Source organism: Convolutriloba macropyga, chromosome 6, assembly GCF_964194025.1.
Source record: "Convolutriloba macropyga chromosome 6, txConMacr16.3, whole genome shotgun sequence".
NCBI classification, from domain to species: Eukaryota; Metazoa; Xenacoelomorpha; order Acoela; family Convolutidae; genus Convolutriloba; species Convolutriloba macropyga.
Window position 1 is genome coordinate 47944031 of NC_134473.1, and position 23584 is coordinate 47967614.

Sequence of the window (23584 nt, forward strand, 5' to 3'; positions counted from 1 at the left end):
GGACAATTATATTCTGGCTTGATTTTTCATAGGTTTTCAAATCTCACTCAACATGACTAGATTTAAATCTGAAATGCAACTTTTTTTTTAGTAATTTGACGATTCGAAGATTCTCGAGAGCTTTCAATAATAAAACGGATATGAACAGAAAAAGTTTGGACTTAAAAATTGACTAGAATATGAATTTTACCTTTTTTCTTTGATTTTCAGCCAGAATCTATAAAAATAAAAAAAATGGGTAGCTATTACCGGACTAATTTATTGGGCCAGAGCTGTGCTATTTTTAATTATAAAACAATTATAAACAATTATTACAAAACAATTTTGTCTTTTGTTGTCATGGTGATATCGGCACATACCTTATGTATCTTTTCGTTATATCTTTCTAATGCAAACTGTACAAAAAATAAAGACAAAAAACAAGATATTTTAATTTCATCATTTTGAGCCATCCTTGGAGTCAAAGTTTTCAAAGTTCAATGTGAAAGGTTGATTTAAAATGAAGCAGAAAACCATAAATTTTAACTTGGGACTAGAGATTCGGAACTGCGTGTCGATTGAATTTTGACAAAAGCCGCAACAGTCCATTGATCACTAAATCACCACTGATCACTTCTGAATTTTATGCTCTGAGATAATCATTTTTAGATCTGCAAGATAATTAGATTAACATCTATCATTACCTATTGTCTACACTTAATGAACCAGTTGCATCAAATACAATATTAAAATGAAGAAAAACTTTATTGAAAAGTTCTGGGGATAAAATTCAGTCATTTAATGCTGGTACTGCATAAAACAAATTAGCATGAATTGAGAAAAACTAGGTGTTTACTTGATAGAGTCTGTTTTTTGCTTGGAAGTTTTTTAGCTGGATTTCTTTCTCTATATCAAATGTTTTGGCTAGATCCGTTTCTGATCATGCTGGTGAGATCAAAAAGTAATTAATCTCACTGGTATATACGTTTGTCCATATATGAGAATCCATCAGGTATCAATTACAGTTCAATACTACTTTACATCGAAAGTTTTATATCTCTACTTAATTTATCTGTAGAAAAAATAAAAACTCTATTTCTGAAGAAAAACTTTGAGGCTTATGAAAAGGCTAATGGTGGACCCATGAAAAGACCTTAACTGGACTTTCTTCGTTATGAAAAGACTTTAGCTCGACCCATGAAAACATATTAGCTCGATTTTAACTAGGAGGCTCAACCGTGTAATTATAGTCAATATTGCCCCACCCCACTAGACTTTTAAAGTCTTTTCATAAGGCGAGGCCTATGCCTGGGTACCAATTATTCCAAAAACTGGATGGGCGGGTTCAGAACATTGTGCAAACGTATACACCAAGCCTCCTTGTCTTATTTTCAGAAAAACTTAGATAATTCCCAGAATTTAATGATTCAGCATTTTTGAGTTTATGCAAATTCGAGGCCAGAAACTTTTAATTGGCACACATGGTTGTCGGTTCATCGAAGAAAATTTTCAACTGGGGTATCGTTCGAAGTATGTGAAAGAGCTTCGATTTACTGGTGTGTTATTGAGTATAACAAGTACAAGTGTATCCGTTTCTTCATCCCAGCTCACTAGTTGACATTGTTGCTCAAGCTCAACTAGATATAAAACTAATGTCAACGATTTTTATTCACAAAAAAGATTATTAAGACGTCATAAAAATGAAATCTTTTAACTCTAACTAGAAAAAGTTATATATGATATATATCACAAGTTGTCCTCCTCTTGTTCTTCATAGGTCGTTTTGTTTTCCGTTACTTCCTGAGTGTGTTCTTTTACCATGAACTTGTTCTTCTGTTTCTCTTCACTCGCAGCGTGAATTAAATGACACGTCATCCACAACAGACACAGCTGTGAACAAAGAAGAAAAGAGTTTGTTGTGATAACATACTGTACGGCAAAAATAAGCACCCACAAGTTTAACGAAGTAGAAATTCAATTTATGAGGCTGCAGTATTCCAACCTAAAATCAAATTTGGAAAAAGATTTTTACATCATCGATCCCCTGCAATGGTTCTCTCGTCTAACTATGAAATTCAAATAAAACACAACCTTCACCTACCAGAAATTCTATTGTAAAGTTTGTGAACTACACTCATTGACAAAAGTAAAGGCAAAAAATGCATTTTTACATGGTAAACTACCTATTTTAAAAACCAACTGCAGTCAATATAAATTTGGCCGTTTCTTTTGATTTTAAAATCACTCTACTCATAATCATTAGAAGTTCGAAAGATTTTTTTTCGGATATACTGACAAAATTGCTTACAGAGTAAATCCAGATATAATTAAGCCGATTTTCATAAACATCATTATTTTGAGTCCTCCGTGAAATCTCTTCAACTTGCTCATGCCTAAAATACTTTTAAGCAAGATTTTCTATTGTGAATTCAACAACGTCATGGGCAAATTGAACATATTTCACGTGGGACTCAGAATACAGCTGCTTATGAAAAAGGGGCAACTTATATCTGGATTTACTTTGTAAGTAATCTTGTCAGTATATCCGCATGAAGGATCTTTTAAAGTTCTTATAATGCGTCAATTGATATAAAAACTAAAAAGAATAAAATCAAAGTTATGTTGACTAAAATTGGCATATAAAATAGACAATTTACAATGTAAAATTGCATTTTGTGCGTTTACTTTTGTCGACGAGAGCAGATCCAAGTTCAACAGCAAAAAACAGGTTGTCAGATAATGATTTCATTTTTTTCCAATTATGGCTAAATTTACTCTGATGCGAAGCCGAGTTCTTGAATACCATCGAGAGAGGCGATAAAACAATTAAATAAATTGCCGGCGGAACAACACGTTAACGCCCAATTAAAACTACGAAACCTGCTTCGCCATTAAATTACAAGTTTGCCCACTCTTTTATCACTACTGTAAATATTTGAACAATCATGATAAAAGAGTGCAATGGAATTGTCGTCTAATCACGACAACAGTGCTTCAAGTTATATGCAACAGTTTGTAAGATTGCCTATTTCGAAGCAACTTCCTGAAGGTGAGTCCGATCAAACTTCTGGGTTACTGTTACTTTTTTTCTATAGCTCCTGTTCTCGTTCTAATAATACGTGAGGGCAACCCCACTTCTGTTGTCGATTTTGTGAGAGAAAAAAAGAGGTGTAACTTAAAGTGTACTTCGTTCTTTTGTTCTTCTAGAGGGGTTGCTGGATAGCAAGCCAATCTGTAGCTGATGCGCAAAGAGTACACAAATTCTAATTTCGAGATTTCCGAGTCCACATTTAACCCTTCTTTAGCAAATGATTTTAGCTCAGCCAATCAAATGTATTGATGTATGTGCTTTGCTTATTTTCCTTTAGTGAAAAATACATCAAGGAACATGAAATTTATTTTACCTACCTTCTCTTCAGAACCTTTTTTATTTAGTTTTTTCACATTAGGCTTAAATCAGAAGTGCAGATGTATTCTGATAGCTCTACGTTTTACTAAAATACACTTATTGTTTTTCGTTGAACGAGTGAAATGAAATCGGTACTTCGTTCAAAAAGTTGATATTCTATCTAATCCGCTAACAAACAACTAAGTTTTTCTTCATGACTGATTTGTCTTATCAAATTCTTCCTTCTACAGTTGCTTCAAACATTCAGTATTTGTTTTAAAATTTGTTCGGTTGCAAATTTGTCGGTTTGGTGGATCGTGGATCAACTACTTGTATAGAAAAATCATTGGCCAAAGAAATCATCAAGATAATTGGATCAGTAGAGTGGCAATATCAACCGCGTGGAATGATCATTTTCAAACATTTGCTGTAATTAGGCTACGAGTCTTGTGAGTGAATAAATCGAAGTATATTGCCGAAGTTGATTACCTGTTGTTAGTTGGGCGCTGACGATTTGTGTTACCGGTAAGTTATGCATCTGTTGTTATCGCAACGAATGTTGATTAAAATTATTATGCAAATTAAAAAACACAACTAACGCTCCTTCCAGGGGCCAAATTGAAACAAGTCGCTGGTTAGTTTTAAATTCTTGTCTTTTGGTTTTAGTTGAGGGCACTGCTGTTGTCTGAGATAGAATGAGTTATAGCCAACAAAACTTATTCGATAAAAACTCAGAAGAATTTTGTCTTTCAAGAGCTTTCCTTGACGGAGCTTTCAAATATGAAAAAATTATCATGTTTAACCCGGTAATTTTAACTAATTGAGCTCGAAAATAACTGATCGACGACAATTGGTTGAATAAAACAGTCAGGCTGGCATAAAAATCCAAACCTTGTTCTCTGTTTTTTTTGCCGTCCTATTCTTTACACCCTGTTGTTCTTCTCGCCTGGAGATAGTGCGATTTTGCCCGAAGATGATTTCAACTACTATTACGTAAATTGCTGATCGTTGCAATCAAGAAATATTGACAAATTTGGGTAAATTGAGCAACTCGTGATTACAAAGAATCATTTCTGAATACTTTATCTATCTTATAGCAAACTAACCATGACGACAATGCTGGCTAAAGCTACTCCAGCTGTGCCATACACAGACTTATCCAGAAGACTGAACAGTTCATCTTTACATCCCTGAAACAACAAAAATCGTCACTAACGTCACATTAGTTGGACAAAAAGGTTGGAATGATATGAAATTGCGTTAAGGACCAATATAATTGCTGTGCACTATTTCCGCTTCAGATCAACACTCATTTTTTGCTATCAAGTTATGAGATATTGTATGAATTTACAGATTTTATGATTCAATGATTCAATTGCGATTAGCAGCCCTTTTTTTGAAATGATACCCCCGAGTTGAGGTGGTAAAAATATGATGCAACAATTTGTTTTCTGTGTGGGATACCCTTACCAGACACGGTCTGGATCGTACTTCTTGTTGCGCTATTTCGAATCACAAGCCCGTTTTTTCAACTCATAAGCCCGCCAGTTAGAGTCCTAAGCTCACTATGACGTCATAAGTTCAGAGAGACGTTAATTCGATTCATAGTCTTCTTGATTCAACCTCATAGTCCTGTTTATCGAATTTTGAATCCGCTGATTATAAATACACAACTAGTTTTTCGTGTACCTTAGTATACAGTCCAGGTGTTTCCATAAGGTGGCATTCATTAACATCCGCCAAAGCCACCGACTGTCCGCCCACTTTACCCTCTATCAAATCCTGCTCTGTGACGTCACTCCTCGACAAGGAACAGCAGGTAAATGGCCACTTCTAAAACAGCGTCACAAAATCACAAAAGATGATATCGTGGCTTGTTGCATGAGAACCTTTCCCACGCATTCCCCACTCCGAAAAATGTTGTTTTGAAACTTAAGATATCGTCGCATGTTCGGCTTTGGAAAAATGGCAAAAAAACCCTTAGGTTTTCCTTCGTTATTGTCGATATTTTGGGTTTTTAAACGTAAGAAGACGTAGGTATGTTCGGTTTTCAAACACAATAAAACCGTCAGTAAAATCCGTTTCTGAACTCATGCACTCTGTGATACGTATGGATACCTAAATATATATCGAAACCTTTATGTGTACTAAATTAGTTATCCTCTATATCTATAATTATATCATGTGTTTTTATAACTAAAAGTTATGACTTCTATTTATTCACCTATATTAATATTCCCATTAGTCTACTAAATTATTTCATATTTTGTTCATGCTAGTTTATTATAAGTAATCATATTCTCACTTAGTCAGTCTGAATTCAAGTTACTCTGCAAACGCTCTTCATATTCCTGAGTTAAACTTAGCAGTGGATTCGCATCGCGTTCCCAATAATCAGAATTCGTAAAACACAATTATTTGTGTATTCGCTCAGCAATTCCTAACACATTCTTGAGACAAAGTATTCGCAACGCGAATCCTAAACTATTCATTAAGATAAAGTATAACATGGCGCAGTCAGCGACAAAGGACAGCGGCAAATCCCCACTTGGAATTCAACCCCTTTGGGAAAAGGCGACTCTAGAACCCCCAATTCGCTGGGAGTATTGGAGAATACAATTGAAACTCGCAATCCTCGCCCGAGAAGGAATTGAAGTGGACCTCCTCTTGGTGGACCCTCCAGAACATGTTCTCTTGCCTCCTGAACCAGCATATGAGGACGCAGTTGACAACCCGACGGCACAATCAGAGTGAGACCGACGTACCCGCAATGAGCAGGCAAAAACAGCGTGGAAAAATCAGTGTCAACGTGTTATAGCAGTCGGCATACTTTGCGGTGACAAACCGTGGAAGTTATGTGATCGGAAAGCATCTTCTTTGATGTACTTGAGCTTAGGCATGGAAGGGCGGCGCGTATTCAACTCAAAGAATTCGACCGTCAATCTCGAAACAATCACAACGAAGGATCTTTGGGATGTTCTAAATACAACTTTCATTCGGATCCATAATATAACCTTCGATAGATACCTCTTCCTCACACGAAAACAGCAAAAGGGGGAACCTATTGAGAAGTTCTATGGACATCTCAAAGAACTTTCGGAAAACTGTGATCTAGGAGATAAAGGAGACACTATCATCCGGGACGTCTTTATCGCGAACATGCAAAATGAAGACATTCAAAAGGAGCTTCTTAAAGAAACAGTAGACCCGGAAAAAGCATTGGCAATAGCAATTAATATCGAGACGGGTACGCTCAACCAACTAAAAATGAATGCAAGTAAAACCGAGTCACATTCAACTGTTAACCAAGTGCAACGGATGCGCATCGCGAATGCTACCCCTTTCTCCAATATGAATACAACAGCACGGAAAAAGCCTACAACCTGTCTTTTCTGTGGATCTAGTTGGACCTCTGACCACCGTAATAAATGTCCCACTCGGGGAAAAAGATGCAATAACTGTGGTATTGAAAACCACTTCTCAAAGGTTTGTCGCAAACCTAAAGATCCCAATTCGTACCCAAAACCTAAGCCGCGGGTCAATAACGTAAAAAAAGATGAGCAAAATGAAGATGTCAATCAAATTTCGGCCAATTTTGATCCTGATTTGGAGTCAAACTATTCTTCAGATGAAGATAATTGTGTAGCAGTAGTATCTTCAACAGATTCCACAACTTCGATGGTCGCAATCAATCTTCTTGTAATTTTCAGCAATACATCAGCAAGTGTTTTGGTGGATTCGGGCAGCGTATGCACAATAATAAATGAATCCTTGGCGAACTCCATCATTTCCCATGACTCGAATTCGAAGTGGATACGCGAAGCGAATCCTAAACAATTGAAAACATTTTCAAACGAGCCTATTCATACGGTTGGCATTCTCCAAACTTCAATTCAAAGCAGCAATTGGTACGCGAATCCAATAGAAATTCAAATAGTGGCGGATGGACATCGTTCTCTATTGGGTAGAGATTTGTTTCCAACTCTTGGACTCTCAATACAACAATCAAATAATCATATAACAATCAATCAGGTAGATCAAGAATATTGCCCAATCAAAAAACAGATTGCTACTGATTATCCTGACCTAATCTCCAGAATTGGTAAGTCCAAAAAACATACAGTTCGTTCAAAATTCCACAAACATTATACTCCATCACACCAAAAAGGCCGCCGTGTTCCTATAAACTTATTAGACAAAGTATCCGCTGAGCTAAAAAAAACTTTCTGAACAAGGACACATTGAAAAACTACAAGAATGTTCGGATAAAAACTTCATTTCTCCCATTGTGATTACGGTCAAAAAAGACAAATCTGTAAAACTAGCTCTTGATTCGAAAATATTAAATAAAGCGATCCACAAAAACAAGTATCAAATGCCAAATATAGATAGTCTTATCGATTCAATTTCACAACATATTAATAATTCAAATCTGGGAGATAATGTCTATTTTTCAACGATCGATTTAAAATATACCTATAGCCAACTAAAGCTGCATCCGGATACCGCACGTCATTGTAATTTTAGTATCATTTGCGGCGAAGCTACAGGTACGTATCGTTTTAAAACGGGATTTTATGGCCTTACGAATATGCCGGCCGAGTTTCAAAAGGCAATGGATTACACATTGGTTGGGCTGACTAACACATACTGTTTTCTGGATGACATAATTGTAGTTAGCAAAGGCACCAAGGAATCGCACCTCAAATACGTGTACAGATGTCTGCAAAAACTCGAAGCGGATAACCTTAGAATTAACTTAAGCAAATGTCACTTCGCAAAACATCAAATAAATTGGCTTGGCTTCACATTCTCACAAAGTGGTGTTAAACTTATAGAATCTAAAACAGCGGCAATTGCGGAAATCAAAGCTCCAAAAACATTGAAACAATTACGGTCATTCTCAGGTAGCGTTCATCATTTAAGCAAATTTATACCTAATTTTGCCAAAATATGCCACCCTCTTCGGCCCTTATTAAAGAAAAACGAAAAATTTATTTGGAATGAAAATCATCAATTACATTTTGAACACATCAAAACTGTTATTGCAAACGCTACAGAAAATACTCATTTTAACCAAACACTGGAAACGCGAATCAAATGCGACGCATCCCGCCAAGACTTAGGCGCTGCGCTTGAACAATTAGATTGTGAAGGGTGGAAAACAGTAGCTTTTGCATCTCGTTTTCTTAATAGCAATGAAGAACGCTATAGTATAAATGAACTCGAATTACTTGGGGTGGTTTGGACCATTGAATATTTTAAATATTATCTATTTGGGAAGACTTTCACAGTTTTAACAGATCGCAGAGCACTTCTTTCAGTCTTAAAATCACACCTAATAAATCCTACAACAGTAGATTAACACGAAGGATTGACCGTTTGTTACCATTTGATTTTAACATCGAACATATTCCTGGTACTAGAATGGGCTTAGTTGATTATATTTCGCGACAACCAAATCAAAACGCTAAAAGTGTCAATCAATACGATGAGGAATTCATGGTAGCAACAATTTCCCGTATTCGCGACGCAATTACATCTTTATTTAGTCACGCGAATAAAATTCCTTTCCAAAAGCGGCACATAACCAGTAATTATAAGCAACAAGTAAACAAGACGCGCGTCCACTTTTGCAAACCTGCTAAAATTAGCACGAATAATTCAAATGTCTCAATTAATCCACTCATTACTCGAGCAAAAGTAAACAATTACAATTCCGAATTCATTTCTAACTTTGATTGCCGTGCAAATCACTTGATTCAAAACACTACTGCATCCGCATCGCAAATCCAGTCAAATAATTTTAATTGTAATTTAGCCGCAAAAGCAGAAAATAAAGTGAACCACATAATAATGTCTGCAAAATAAGTGCCTCAATCTAACCCCCCACTCCTACTAATGCTCCCAAAGTAACTTTCCGCACTCAATCAACCCCAATAGCGACCACTAGCACGAGCCCTAACATTCATACCCCAATTTCATCATCACCCGAAACTCAAGACATTGAATTGTCCAAAGAGGAAATCTTTGAAAATAATTTAAATCAACTCTTTACAAAATCAATCCTAGCGGTTCTAACAAGTAAGGACGCAGTATTAAAGGAAATTAGAGATTGTGTCCTCCAAGACGACGAGAACCGCTGTAAAGAAGTCAGCCCTTACATATATTCGTTTTGGAAGGACCTTCACGTGAGATCCGGTTGCTTGTGTGTTGACGAGCGCGTCGCCATACCCCATTCGATAAAGGAAGCGGTACTGGAATCCATTCACATGACCCACCCTGGTAGTTGGGGCATGATTTCACTATCTCAGTATGCATGGTGGCCATATATGCATAGAGAGATTCTAGCCAAAGCATCAGATTGCGTTCCGTGTACAGACATTGGTAAGAATTTAAAACCTGTTATACCAAAATCTAAATGGTATCCGCATAAGGCTTGTCAAGAACCAAATGAAGAAATTCAAATTGACTTTGGGGGTCCGATAACAAATGACAAAGATAAATATATTTACTTTTTGGCATGTATTGATCGTTATTCAAAGTATCCGACAGCTCGAATTTTTGAACATGCAAATGGGACAAATGTGGTAAAATTTCTCCGCGATTACGCTTATACTCATGGAATTCCGCGAACAATCCGTTTAGATCAAGCCACTTGTTTAGTAGGTAAACAAGTTACAAACTACTGTAATGAAAATAATATTAACATTCTCGACGCGCCGGTCGGAGATCATAGAGCAATTGGATTAGTGGAGCGAATGATACAGACAATTAAACGGCGGTTATCCTGTATGAAAACTGAAAATAAAGATTCATTTTCAACATCTAAAGCAATTAAACAAATAATTTCTGACTTACGAATAACAAGACAGAAAACAACACAGATAACTCCGTTTGAAGCTCATTTTGGTAGTCTGGTGAATACTCCTTTGCGCAATATTAGCACATGTCCATCAAGTTTAAACTTAACATATGAAAAAATTTATAATCACTATTTAGATGCTGATACAGTTCCTGTAGACAAATACCTCGATGATGCTGGATGGGTCAACCCTGAGAGAAGCGATCTAGAAATTGAGACAGCGATGAACAAGGCACAACAAGATGCAGGCTTCCGATATCGTGATTCCGACAAAAAGGAAACGCGGTTCATAATACACCCAAAACTCAACAAATTCAAAACGGTTCATAATACACACAACAAACGAACCCCATTCCGAGAACGGAAAAGTCATTAAATGTGAAGCTAGCGCGAAAACTACCAAACAAAAAGAGGGCGAAAAGACAGCTCGCTGGGCTATACGAAGTTTTAAAACCCGGATCATTCGTCACTAAATCCTCCCCCACGACAACAATAATTAACGAACCGGGGCGATCACCAGTTAAAGTCAGAGATAGTGATTTGGCAAAGTTTGACACCAAAGCTGAAAGATCCACTAATCTCTGGGCATACGCACAAAGGCGTCCTGCGCCCTATGAGCAAACAACAGAAATAAAGATTGCCAAACACAGCAACGACATTAAAAAGCAAAAGCGAGGGGAAATCAAAATTCGACACCGACATCGAGACACTACTTCAGTTGTTTCCTCTGTCAACTCAAACGTTTCTCGAGCCCTCACCGTACGCAAACCTACAAAACCGCAGACCAAACGACGTCGAAATGCAGCTTCAATCTACGACAATGATAACGCGACAGCTCAGGAACTACAACTGATATCAATAGTACCCGCTCCACAAATGTCTTCTTCTCAAAACCAGCAGACTCAAGACACACATTCCGACCCGCAAAAATAACAAGGAACCCGAAAACGAAATAGGGCCCAATTTTACGGCTTCACAGACGCGGATATTTCACCAACCAGTTCTCTGACCTCTACTAGTTCAGGCAAACAGAAAAAACGCAAATCGAAAAAAGAGAAGAAGGATGCAGCAAACGCAAATACAGTGGTAGCCATGATTCAAAGTGCGGAACATTCAAGAATACCCTCTCCCCCAAGACCGGACATTCAAATTGGCCAAGTTTCGCCACCAGATTCAAGAGTTAGATATCACGAATATGAACAAGAAAGAGAACTATCTGTTTGGGATGCAGAAAATGAAATTTAAGCTAAAAACTCAGTAAAGCTGTCATAAACTACAATCACTTATTTAGTCTTGTTCCCGCTTCTTTAATCTAATTTTAATGTTAACCTTGCTTTTAATTTATTACAGTTGCTCTTCAATTGTTAGTGTTAAATTCATTCAAGTATTCGCCCTGCGAATCCATTTATTACTGTATGTGCACTTAAATTAATCAGTGTAATGTATTCAGTTTACATGTTGAGAATTTTGAAGCGTATTCGCTTTACGATTCCAAAATTATTGAACATTTAGAATTTTATGTGCTGTAATTGTCTGTCAAGTGGTGATAATTTACATTCATTAGCATACACAACCCATGTACGATTGAAAGTCCTCAGACTTATAAGCCTCGCATATACTTAAATTTTAATCGTTGTTGTTATTCTTAAATTTAACATTTGCAGTACCTCTACAATTTTGAGTTAAGTTACGTTCATCCCACTCGTTTGCATGTTTTGTGTTGATTCTAAAAAATTGTAAATACATTTAAATTTTTTTTTGTCACGAGGGAAATGTGATACGTATGGATACCTAAATATATATCGAAACCTTTATGTGTACTAAATTAGTTATCCTCTATATCTATAATTATATCATGTGTTTTTATAACTAAAAGTTATGACTTCTATTTATTCACCTATATTAATATTCCCGTTAGTCTACTAAATTATTTCATATTTTGTTAATGCTAGTTTATTATAAGTAATCATAATCTCACTTAGTCAGTCTGAATTCAAGTTACTCTGCAAACGCTCTTCATATTCCTGAGTTAAACTTAGCAGTGGATTCGCACCGCGTTTCCAATAATCAGAATTCGTAAAACACAATTATTTGTGTATTCGCTCAGCAATTCCTAACACATTCTTGAGACAAAGTATTCGCAACGCGAATCCTAAACTATTCAATAAGATAAAGTATAACACACTCTAATTAATTATCATGAATCGGTTATCGGATTCTAACGTAACCAAATAAAGATAAATAGGCAAAGTTTCGAATTGGAATGTTTAATTTAAAGTTTAACGAACAACGCTTGCGAGGTATTTAAGTTGGCCGAAAACCTGTTGACTGAAGTTGACTGATGACAAGAACACTGAAGAAAACGACAAGTTTAAAAATAAGCATTGGTTTCGTAATCATAAATTCCAAAAATGATTTAAAAGCAATGATACATTGAATATATATTGTCTTTTTCTGTTGCTTAGCTATTGTTTCAACAACTTAAATCAATTGCAAAGTCTCCTAAAATCTTTGAGAAGTTAATTTTTTTTTACCTGTTTCTGTTGTTTTTCGGCTGAAAAGAGCTTAATGGCCTAACACAGGTCTCCACAAATAACCCAGAATTTAATCTTTTTATTTGATTTGAGTTCAGTTTGGAGCATTTCAGCTTTAAGTCCGTAGCCCCAGTTTATTGCCGTCCAAGAAGTGTATTACACCTTTGCTCCCTATACCTTCAATTTATCTTCCAACCATAATTCAACACCAATTTCAATTTTGCAAAAATCTTTGCAAATTTTTGCTCAATGATAACACGTTTAAAAATATTTGCAAATTTTCCACACAGAGTCAAATTTGCAAATTTGCAAGATTAGGTCAAGTTTGAAAAATTTGTAAATCATTGGACGAGTTCTTTCCGGTCGAGCTCTGCAAAAATTCGAAAAGTTGGTCAATTTCTTAGCCATGCCCCGGATGTTGCCAAATCCAAAACCTCTGCGAGACTTTTCTTCATTTGGTACAAAGGGACACGCATTACGGAGTGAATCTAAATGGAGTAAAACTACCTAAGATTTCACGTTTACCAAAAACATACAAAAATCCTACTCTTCTTTTGACTTTCATTTTGTTGCCACCGTTTTTCGACTCTTCAGTGACGACAGACGATGCACGCCAGTTATATAGGCGACAAACCCGAGATCGTGTACTCAACATCAAAAAGCCAACGGAATACACCACTGCCTACGCCTCCTCACACGCTGCTGTCGAGCCACTTGGAAATGAAAATCTGACGAAGACTATAGGATTAAGCAAAGCGAACGCAACGCTCGAGTTAAATGGAAGGTCGCAAAAAGCATATTCTCCGCACGTTACTTGATGACAAACGACACGTTGCTGGCCCTGCGTCAGCAAAAGAGCCTTGAACTGGCTCACTGTTCAGCCAATAAAACCGTACGGATTTATATTGACAAAATTGGATTTCCACGGCGATGTCCGCATTCGGTACAATCTTGAAGCAAAAATAAAACTATAGACGGCCTTTGCGGGCAAAAATTCCAACCAACCTTTGTTTTCTACTCTACAAAGCCGGGAATACAAACAGATGAGGCACATTGAAATTAAAGTTCTTTTTCACAAAAAAAATAATAAAGCACAACCTATGCTATGAGGTCAAAACAAAGCCATCAATTTAGTTTCTAGAAAGTGAAACGTTTACAACAAATCTGCTAGCACTGATTACATCGTTCAAATCAGACATCAAAGCAGACGGTTTTTGGGAGTAATTATATAGCAGAATGTTTTTAAGCATGAAAATGTTCAATCCGTTAGTCAACTCGTTTCGAAAAGAAGCTAAAGAAGCATGCAAATATCACGAGGTAATTTAAAATAAAAAAATCAACAATGAAATTTGGACAATAAAAAATTCCTTTTTTCTGCTTGTGTTCACTGCATTGGAGACTCATGTCTCTCTGCTATAAATCAACAAGCGATAAAAGTCTCTAAAAGAAAAGACGACACATATTGGACGCAATAACATATATTCCGACGAAATTGCTTCGCACTCTTACGCAGCGCACTTGTGTCTGGAATGTATTTTATTGCGTCCGAGTATTTGTCGTCTTTTCTTTCAGAAATATTTATAGTACTAAGCCTGTAACTGAGTATGAGAATGCTTATATTCTTATTTTGATGCTGTGATGTTTCATTGGGTGGGGTGGGGGTGCTCACTGTTCCGTCCATTGGGTTGATCATACCACTTTTATCCTTTGTTTTAAAAAAAATAAATAGGTTCATTGCACAGCCGTCAAAAATTTTGTTTTCCTTTTCAAAATAAACGTGAATATATACAATCATGTGCCAAACAAAATCATTATCAGGCGTGAGACCTTTGCCTCTCTGGGGGAAACTTTGACGCGTTAAAATTCATCCAATAATGAATACATCAGTTAAATTAGAAAAAACTCTAATTGACTACAAATTTACCCAATTGATTCCCCAAAGCTATGCCCACAATTTTTTTCTGAAGAACGGAAAAAATGATTTGTGGTTGAGGGTAGCTTTGAATATAGATTTAAGTTTAATTTCGGTACGATTTATTCTCAATAAAAATTGTTTTTTAAGCAAAGAGATATCTTTCTGCAGAAACCTTATATTTTTTCGATAAACTCACTTTTTTCACTATTATTGTGAGTTAAGTGCAGAGTTGCCTCGTCATTTTTCACTTTTGGCAAAGGACAAAAATGTTTGAATTCAAAAATCACGGTCCAGTTTATTCTTTATTTTGAGAGATGTCAAAAATTTTTACACCACTTCTGTTTGTAGATTCTAATAAACTTTTTCAATCTAAATTTAAGCTAATTTAACTGCAAAGTTCACTCTAAGTGCTTGGGACCACGAAAAGTAAATATTTAGTTCAGGTTATATTTTAGGGAGAGTATATAATTTTGTTTTTTTTTGGGGGGGGGGTGTGGTTTCGAAGAAAAAATTTCTTGTACCTGTGTGATTCCCTGCACTGTAGGGTCTCCTTCGTACCACGTACTCTGATTCCAATCGTTGTAGTCTTCCACTCCACAGCACTCCAGTTTGAACTGCAACAAGTTCCAGCCAGCACTCACTGCGTCCTTTCCGTCCTCTCCTGAAAGGTGTAAACCATCAAGCTTCCTATTGATCATGGTTGGCCACATTCCAAAACTAAGTCAGCATTTTTGCTTTTGCATTATTTACTTTAGCAAAAATAAACAATGCAGAAGACAGCCATAAGAATCGTTTGCATATGCAACATGATGTCAGTAGCTGTTTGAACATTGCAATCTGATACTAAAGATAAGGAGACAGAGTTTCAGAAGGGAACGGGGAAAAATTTCCGGTGATTAATGTTTGAATTCTGTTAACATTTTAGATTTAATTTGCTTTGTAACTGAAGAATGGAAGAATAACCAAAATCTAAAAAAAATCATTAGCTTGGTACTGTCAAATCGGATTTTGGTTGTACTATTTCAATGAAAACGTGTTTTGTATGATTGTTGAAACTTCTTTCAAACACTGCATTAATTCTTCAAGGTGGTTCAAATCTTGCAAAATTCATCCAAAGCAAGACGAACAAACTATGCACTTCCCTACATGGTTTTTCGAAAAGTTTTTAATTCAATGATAATCAGGATACTTGTGAATTTTTTGAGGTTTCTAAAAAGTCCTTAGATTAGCCATTGCTCCAGAGCACTAGTTTCAGTTTGCATTCTTAGAATAAAGGCCAACTATGGTTTTCTGCAACAGGCATTGTGTGGGTCATTCTGCGGCATGTTGAGTGATTCCATAAACTGAGTTGGTTATCAACAATATAAAAGAAGAGTTTTAGAACCGCAAGTAATTCACTTCAACAAAAGTAAAAACTTTTAAAGCGTAGAGTAAAGTAAAAAATTATATTGTACCGTTATAGTATATTTTGAGAGAGTCTAGCATTTCTGTCTTTCCATGTGTCTCTAAAACTCCTCTGTATGCGAAGAAACATGCACTCACTGCAATCATCAGTAGAAGGCAAATCACCAGGAAGAAGGCAAACTGAAAAAACAAAAAATAAATGAAAAGATAAATGATTGAAAGAAAGGTCGTCTCAATTAAAAAAATTATTGTAGTCTCAATCATAAATGTTTATGGTCCTCAAGAAATACCGAAAGATTAACGTTAACAATTGGGACAAAGCCCCCCCTTGCCACTTTTTAGGTGTCTGATACCCTGTTCCAGTCAGCACAAGAGGCAACCAATGTGAATGTAGCAGGATATGGAATATATAATACAAAGCAATTTTAAGTTTGTGTACAAAAATAAGAATAAGCTTTAATTTTATAGTTCAGTTTTTTAATAGTTTGATTTTTAAATAGTCTTTTGAGCCCATGATTTTTTTTGCTTCTGCCTGAGTTTATTGCCGCTCCATTATTTTTAAATCAAAATTGTAGCGTGGAGGGGGAGGGGAATGGGGAGGGGAAGGGGGGAGGGGAAGGGGGGAGGGGAAGGGGGGAGGGGAAGGGGGGAGGGGAAGGGGAGCGCAAGCAGGCGGCAGGGAGGGGGGTGGAGGCGTTAACCTACAACATAAGAACAGTTTCATATTTTTTCGCGATTTTCTATCGCGTCAAGTAGCCATAGTACTTACCAACATAAGGCAACATGTACTGCGCCTGCAGACCCCAATGAGTCCAAGAAGACTGAAGAGAATGAGGGCGACAGAGAGTCCAAGGGTAATGTATAGTGCAATAGCCACATCTCCAGCCCCACCCACCACTTCAATCAAGTCACTCAGATTCCAACTCAGAAGAAGATACAGTTCAACCGACAGAAGAACAACCCCAAACACCTTAACATAGTTTACTTTACGATGTTTATATAATTATGATTTCTTTGATTTCATACAAGGATCGTGTCTGATTTCTTTGAAATCATGAAGCGATAGTGCTAGGAAATACGCTATGATTTGTATGACATCATATATCCTTGTTTGACTAAGAAATGGCGACCCAGGTAATGGTTCATTCTTATTATTATCTCCAGGGATTATTATCTCCAGTTTCATTTTGTTAACTTTTTCTGAAGTACTATATATTTTCTTTCCTCATCCGTAAACATTTCATTGAAGGTTTCAATCATTTCAGCTTTTGGAGTAGATACTAGGTGACCCTCTTGACCCCATTTATCTGTCCCCACCACCTCGCTGTTCTAATTTTTTATCTCTTAAAAGTGTTATATAAAGATGAATTTTGAGACGTCGATCATTTAAATTGAGGGCAGTTCTCAAGTATACATTTTCGGCACTGTCCAGAACAAATTGATGAACAACGCCTCTTCCCCGATACCTGATCTGAAAAAGTTTTGCTACTGATTTTTTCTCTCATTGGGTGAGACCGTACTTGGCTAAAGTCCATATATACTATCCTCAATTATTAAATAAGAATAAATTTCAAAATCTTCTCGAATCATTTTAAAAACTTTCTGATGAGATCAGTTTTAGTGTGAAAAAGGGATAGGCTGAAGGCGCATTTGAATAGAAAATATCATCCTTTAGTTTAGTTATTTGATAACTCATGGTTCTTGTGGTGTAATGATTGGAGCTTTAAACTTGAACTTCACCAGTAAAACCTTCTTAAAAATAACTTACCAATAGTGTCAGAACTGCAGCACAGAGTGCAAGTTTAATAAGCAGCAATCTTAACCTTTCTATCATTTTCTACTGACAACCGAAAAATTAATTGAACTTATAATAAATCCGCAACTGAGTAAAAGGTCAATTAAGAAAACTGGTAAACTAATTGTTTCGGATGTGATGATTGTTTCATTTTGAAACTGGATATAAACATAATGTGTTTCTAAAACACAAAACTGAAGCTACACTTTTTTATCAATTAATATTTGATCAGTCGCAGGTGGTTGTATATGGTATTATCCATTAGTGTGTGTATAACGGTTGCAGTGCGTTCACTATTCAAGATACTCTCAATTTTGCTATTTTTTGCTGTAACAAATGTGGCTTTCTCTAAAGTTTTGACGCTTGAACAGTTCAGAAATTGCGGCCAGATGGTTTGTATTCCGGAAACAACTGAGCGTTTCCGTTCTAAGTGTACCACCCGATTTGATAAGCAGATGCTTCTAAACATGATATTTAATTAAAGTGTAATTGATTTAAAAAACTTTTATAACCGCAAATGTCATTCATACCCAGAAACATGCTTACGCAAAAACGGAATCTACTTTAATTAAAGAGGCCCGGTAATTTGCGTTCCCCAGTGATTCTGGAATTTTTATCCTGTAAGATCTGACAAATTTCTGACAAAATCATCTTGCTAATAGCCTGTAAGGGGATGCATCTTCTTATCAGATCTTATACGATAAAAATTCCTCTTATAAGTTCTTACACGATAAAAAATTCCTCTTATAAGTTCTTACACGATAAAAACTCCTCTTATAAGTTCTTACACGATAAAAAATTCCTCTTATAAGTTCTTGCACGATAAAAAGTCCGTCTTATCAGATCTTACACGATAAAGATTCCGTCTTATCAGATCTTACACGATAAAAATTCCGTCTTATCAAATCTTACACGATAAAAATTTTCTCTTATCAGATCTTACACAATAAAAATTTGGAAAGCTATGACTCTAAAAGTCCTAGAAGTATCGCATGCTCTTCAAATTGAAGACAATTCAGAGTTGCTTTCAAGCAGTAGCCGAAAAGCTACAGCATGCAACACTTAAGCGTCAGAGCAACATAGAGAAAAGTATCTTATACTGTCCTTTAAGACTAATAAGATAATGTAAAAAAGGTTATTCCATTGGCAAGGGCTTTCTCTGAAGCGCTGATTATCTAACTAGGCTGAAAAAATTTTTTCAAAGACCGAAACTATCCTGGACTGCTAAATTTAGTCAAAGTGCCCCGTTAACACTCACAATAAAACTGTCGCCAAAAGAGAATCAACAATCGTTTTTTTTGTTTCATACTTGGTTAGGTGACCGATTTTTTTAACTTTCATAGGAACTTGACTACGTTATACGGTTAAATTGAAATCATTAAAACATGTCTTATAAGATCTTACACGATAAAAATTCCGTCTTATCAGATCTTACACGATAAAATTTCCTTCTTATCGGATCTTTTCCGATAAAAATTTTGGTAAGAGGAATGTTTATCTTATAAGATGTCTTATCAGATCTTACACGATAAAAAATTTGATAAGAGAATTGTTTATCTAACAAGATGTCTTATAAGATCTTACACAATAAAAATTCCTCTTAGCAGAATTTTTGTCGTGTAAGTTCTGATAAGAGGAATTTTTATCGTGTACACGATAAAAATTCTTAGTCAGCATCTTATCAGATCTTACACGATAAAAATTCCACAATCACTGGGGTTCGCACATAATGTCCCAAACCCTCTCGACCACGTGTTTGATTTTATTGTCCACCAAATGAAGAAGAGTATTAATTCTCCACCAAATAATTGTCCTCAATTGCTGGACTTAATTTTTCACCAAATGAGGACAAGTGAGCCCATCAATTGAATTGAGTTTTCTTCAAAAATTTCAAAAAAATCAATTTTTGTTCAAAAACAGTTGTTTTATGCATTTAAAAATTGCTTCAGCTTTAACCCTCACACAAATGAAAAACAATCATCATAGGCCGATGATACATATCATTGACAAGCGTGAGGGACAAAACAAACTTCAAAATTCAATAAAATCAACCAACAAGGCGACATTGCTCATGCATTTTGTTTTAAAAAAAACTTAACAAAAAAGTCAAAACAGCATCAGACAATAAAATTAAACCGGAGCAAATGACTCTAATTTCACCAGAAAAGATATGAGACCTGTCTTCATTGAGAATAATTAACAATTAGAGCAGTTAGCTATCAACTGATTTTATTCAATGGCTTCTTTTATACGTTCATACAAAACCTTCGAGAGCTGTCAATATCCAGAAACTCACACGAATGCAAAACGATCAAATACAGGCAAAAATAAAAAAAAACAACTTCAATTTTGCCAGAAAACGGTGTTGAAGCCCATAAAACCAAAATATATTCACAGAAAATTTGAATATAATCAATTTATTTTTTTTCAACGCCATTGATGTGATAATTGGTTTGTCATTAACTTTCCATTGATGTCATGTTTGGACCAGATAGCAAAACAGAACCTCAAAAATTGGAATTTATCAAAAAAATAAATATAATTTGATGAAAACCCTAGTATCAACGCCAACAAACTTTATTTTTTTAAAAAAAAACAGTAATTAGGACAATATTATAAATAATTTGAAAGTATTCCTGAGACGACGCTAAAAGTTGCAGAAATCGTATTAAAGGTTGCAAATTTCAATTATTTTTTATTAAAATGTTCATTTTTGATATTTTAAAAAAAGCAATTATTTTGCAAAACATTTTTTTTAAACTTAAGCCGTTACAATTGTAAGCTTTCAACTCAAAAACGGTAAAAACTTTAGCTTTTAACTACTTAGGAAGCCAATTGTACATGCCATTAGTGAGATTAAGTCAAGAGTCTATATGATGAAAAATTCACGAGCAATTTTATGCAAACGGCTTCGAAGCCAAAAAACTAAATACTCCCTACTGAAATTGGACCACACATTTTTAAAATTGATTTGAAATCTTTGTGGTCCGTAAGTAACGTTACAAAAATGTAAAGGTTTTCAAAGAATTATATAAAAGCGACCCATTACAATCCGAACAATATTTGGGCTATAATCATCAACCAAAAGAACAAAACTGGTCTTAATTTTAGTTCTCCGCCAAAAAAAAACAAAAAATTACGAAATGCTACCCAAAGAGCTAATTTGACCAAAAAGTTAATATATAAGGAACAAAGGTTGAATTTTGGATAGCTACCAATTTATATTACGGTAAAACCATTATATAACAATTGAGAGCAATAGATAGTTTCTCTATTAGCATGCTAGTTACCAAATTGGACATTTGATTGATTGGACTATGACATAAAACTACAACAGAAAATCAAATGCTGTCAAAACTCCTCAAGAATTCCTTTAATCTTCACGAAAACAAAAACCTTACAAAACACAATATTGTTTCATTGAATTTTATTGGAACACAAAAGAACGCCTCATTCAAATAACTTTTTGAATGCAAGGAGACTGACTTGAGATTAAAAAGCGCAGAAAACCAGGCCCAAATATAACACGAATCTTTTGTGTTCAGCGCAAATCTCATTGATTAGACCAAAACTGGCCGAGCTATCGCTGCGCGGCTGTGGAAAAATACAACTCTTCCAAGGAATTCTGGCAAAAGAAAATCTTAGTTTTACCAGAAGTAAATTCTGCGTTTTTATATTAATTATCGGTTTAAAATAGCGACCGACCACAAAACTCTTATTTCCATAAAACTTTCTCAGGAACCGGAGGTACATTTAGTCCAAATCTAAGTGAAAGTGAATTATGTCATCGAACATTGGTCAAATTGCACAAAGCGGGCCAAATAGGCATATTCGATACCATCTTTTATGAGAAAAAGAAAGAAAATGATTAATTCTCAAAAATTTAGCCAAAAATTTAGCCAAAGCAATTGGTTCAAAAAATTCACCATCTCTCTTTTATCCTTCAATGTAAAACAAGTTAACATTTTTAACAAAAAATTGATGCACATTTTGTGAAAAAACCAATGAAAAATAGGCTAACGTTCACAAAAATTTAAACCTCAGTGACTCATCGTAAAATGCAAAACAAAGAAAAATCTCTTCAATTTGAAATTCTACGTTTGACAAGCTTTCTTTTGATACCACTTACAATTTTGTACGACAAATATACCGATCAGCAAAAATTGACTGAACCAAAAAAACCATTTGAGTATATATTACCTTCTCCACTAAATTGGATCTGAAGAAAATTAAACTAATGTTGTTTTGAACACTTCCATTGGTTTTGAAGAAAGCGAACGATGACTGCACTAAAGCAGCATACATCAATAACATATCCGAGTTAACTGAACTCCAAAATTAATCAAAAACAGATTTACAAGCTTTCTTTGATTACCAAAGTTTGTTTTTTCAATACTTGTCAAGATTTCGATGCACGTTTTTTTCAAAAGAAATCTATCGCAATTTGGTAAATAATTTTTAGGTAAAATACTAATGCAACTTTGAGCTTTTGTGCAATTCATTTGATAGAATTAATTTTACCTGACAAAAAATTATAGCATCTGCTTTTTTGGCAGTGTTCTATCACCTGCTTTCTAAAAAATTCTTTGTCCTGAGGGCTGAAAAACTCGAAAGAAGATACAGTTGTGTAATTCATGTTCTTTGGCTCATTTGGCTTCATCAATTCAGTTTACTGCAGCACGATCTGATAAAAATAGTTCCGTTTGCAAGCACTTTGCAATGTCAACTGGTTTGTAGATAAATAAGGCAAAAAGTTACTGCTAAAATTGAAGGTGAAATCATTTGAACGCAAATTTTTGAAATTAAAAACAAATTTCGTTTGCATGTAATTTTGATTCATGTGCTAAACGCATGGAATTCTCTCATGATTGTATGTTTATTTTCGTGGATTATGCTCTAGTGAACTGTTGCCAAAAATGATAGGTACTAAAAAAATATGATTATACTGTTGACAGTTTTTTGGCAATTAAGAAAGGAGTTAAATTTTGGCAATTTTGTCAAACAGATGGAAAAACAACACTCCGTTTTTCAACTAAAAAACTTTTGTTGGCACCTATTTGTCAGAAAAAGAGCAGTTTTTAAATGTGAAGCAACTGAAGCTTTACGACTTATGTTCCTGCAATTTATAGTATAATGGGGCTAGTTTCTGTTCAGATTTTTTTTACCCGTACTTTGGTCTCAGAGTACTTCAGTTCTGAAACATAACAAAACTCTTCCACTAGCATTGAATCACGAAAAACCAAGCGATTTTTTAGACTGACGTCTTTGAGATTAAAAAGCTCTTTAATTTATCTCATCTGAGAATTAGTAAGAACTGCTTAATTTTTCTCTGTGAAGAGGTAATAACAACCTGCATATCCAGTGTACATCTTGAATGGTTTTGTATTATGTACAGAAGAAAATCAGAATTTTTTCACAAAGAGAAATTTTCGAAATTTTCACATGTTTCCATTATTTCAAACTGGCTGCCCCCCGTAGCTAATAAGAAACCCCTATACCTGGTCAATTGGCGAGCTTAGAACAATATATGCTTGATTGTGGAAAACGAGTGTCAGCGAATGTCTGCGGGTTACAGTCTGAGTGCTGTTTTGTAACCCAGGGGTAACAGGTACATCCTACCTCCTCCCCCCCGGCCGACGAAGTCAAACATAGTTCTTCCCCCAATGCGGAGATTCTTTAAATACCCGTGTTTGTTTTGCAACAG

General features: G+C 35.4%; 1 protein-coding gene across 1 annotated transcript; it reads right to left on the bottom strand.

Moving 5' to 3' along the window:
* Positions 1-1629: 1629 nt before the first annotated feature.
* LOC142341007 (tetraspanin-7-like) lies at positions 1630-18121 on the bottom strand. Its single transcript, XM_075391820.1, has 7 exons — positions 17854-18121; positions 16855-17055; positions 16136-16265; positions 15203-15342; positions 5057-5200; positions 4474-4557; positions 1630-1869 (listed from the first exon to the last, which is right to left on the bottom strand). The coding sequence occupies exons 1-7, from the start codon at positions 17917-17919 to the stop codon at positions 1726-1728; spliced, it is 909 nt and encodes a 302-aa protein (XP_075247935.1). The 5' UTR covers positions 17920-18121; the 3' UTR covers positions 1630-1725.
* Between the last annotated feature and the right edge of the window lie 5463 nt (positions 18122-23584).

Bases quoted from the DNA above. Each gene is read 5' to 3' on its own strand.
- LOC142341007 (XM_075391820.1), bottom strand. From the start codon at position 17,919: ATGATAGAAAGGTTAAGATTGCTGCTTATTAAACTTGCACTCTGTGCT. The intron at 5,201-15,202 runs GTACAAGAAATT...ACGCTGTTTTAG, and splicing joins CAGTGCAGGGAATCACACAG to AAGTGGCCATTTACCTGCTG. The intron at 1,870-4,473 runs GTTAGTTTGCTA...CTTTGTTCACAG, and splicing joins TAGCCAGCATTGTCGTCATG to CTGTGTCTGTTGTGGATGAC.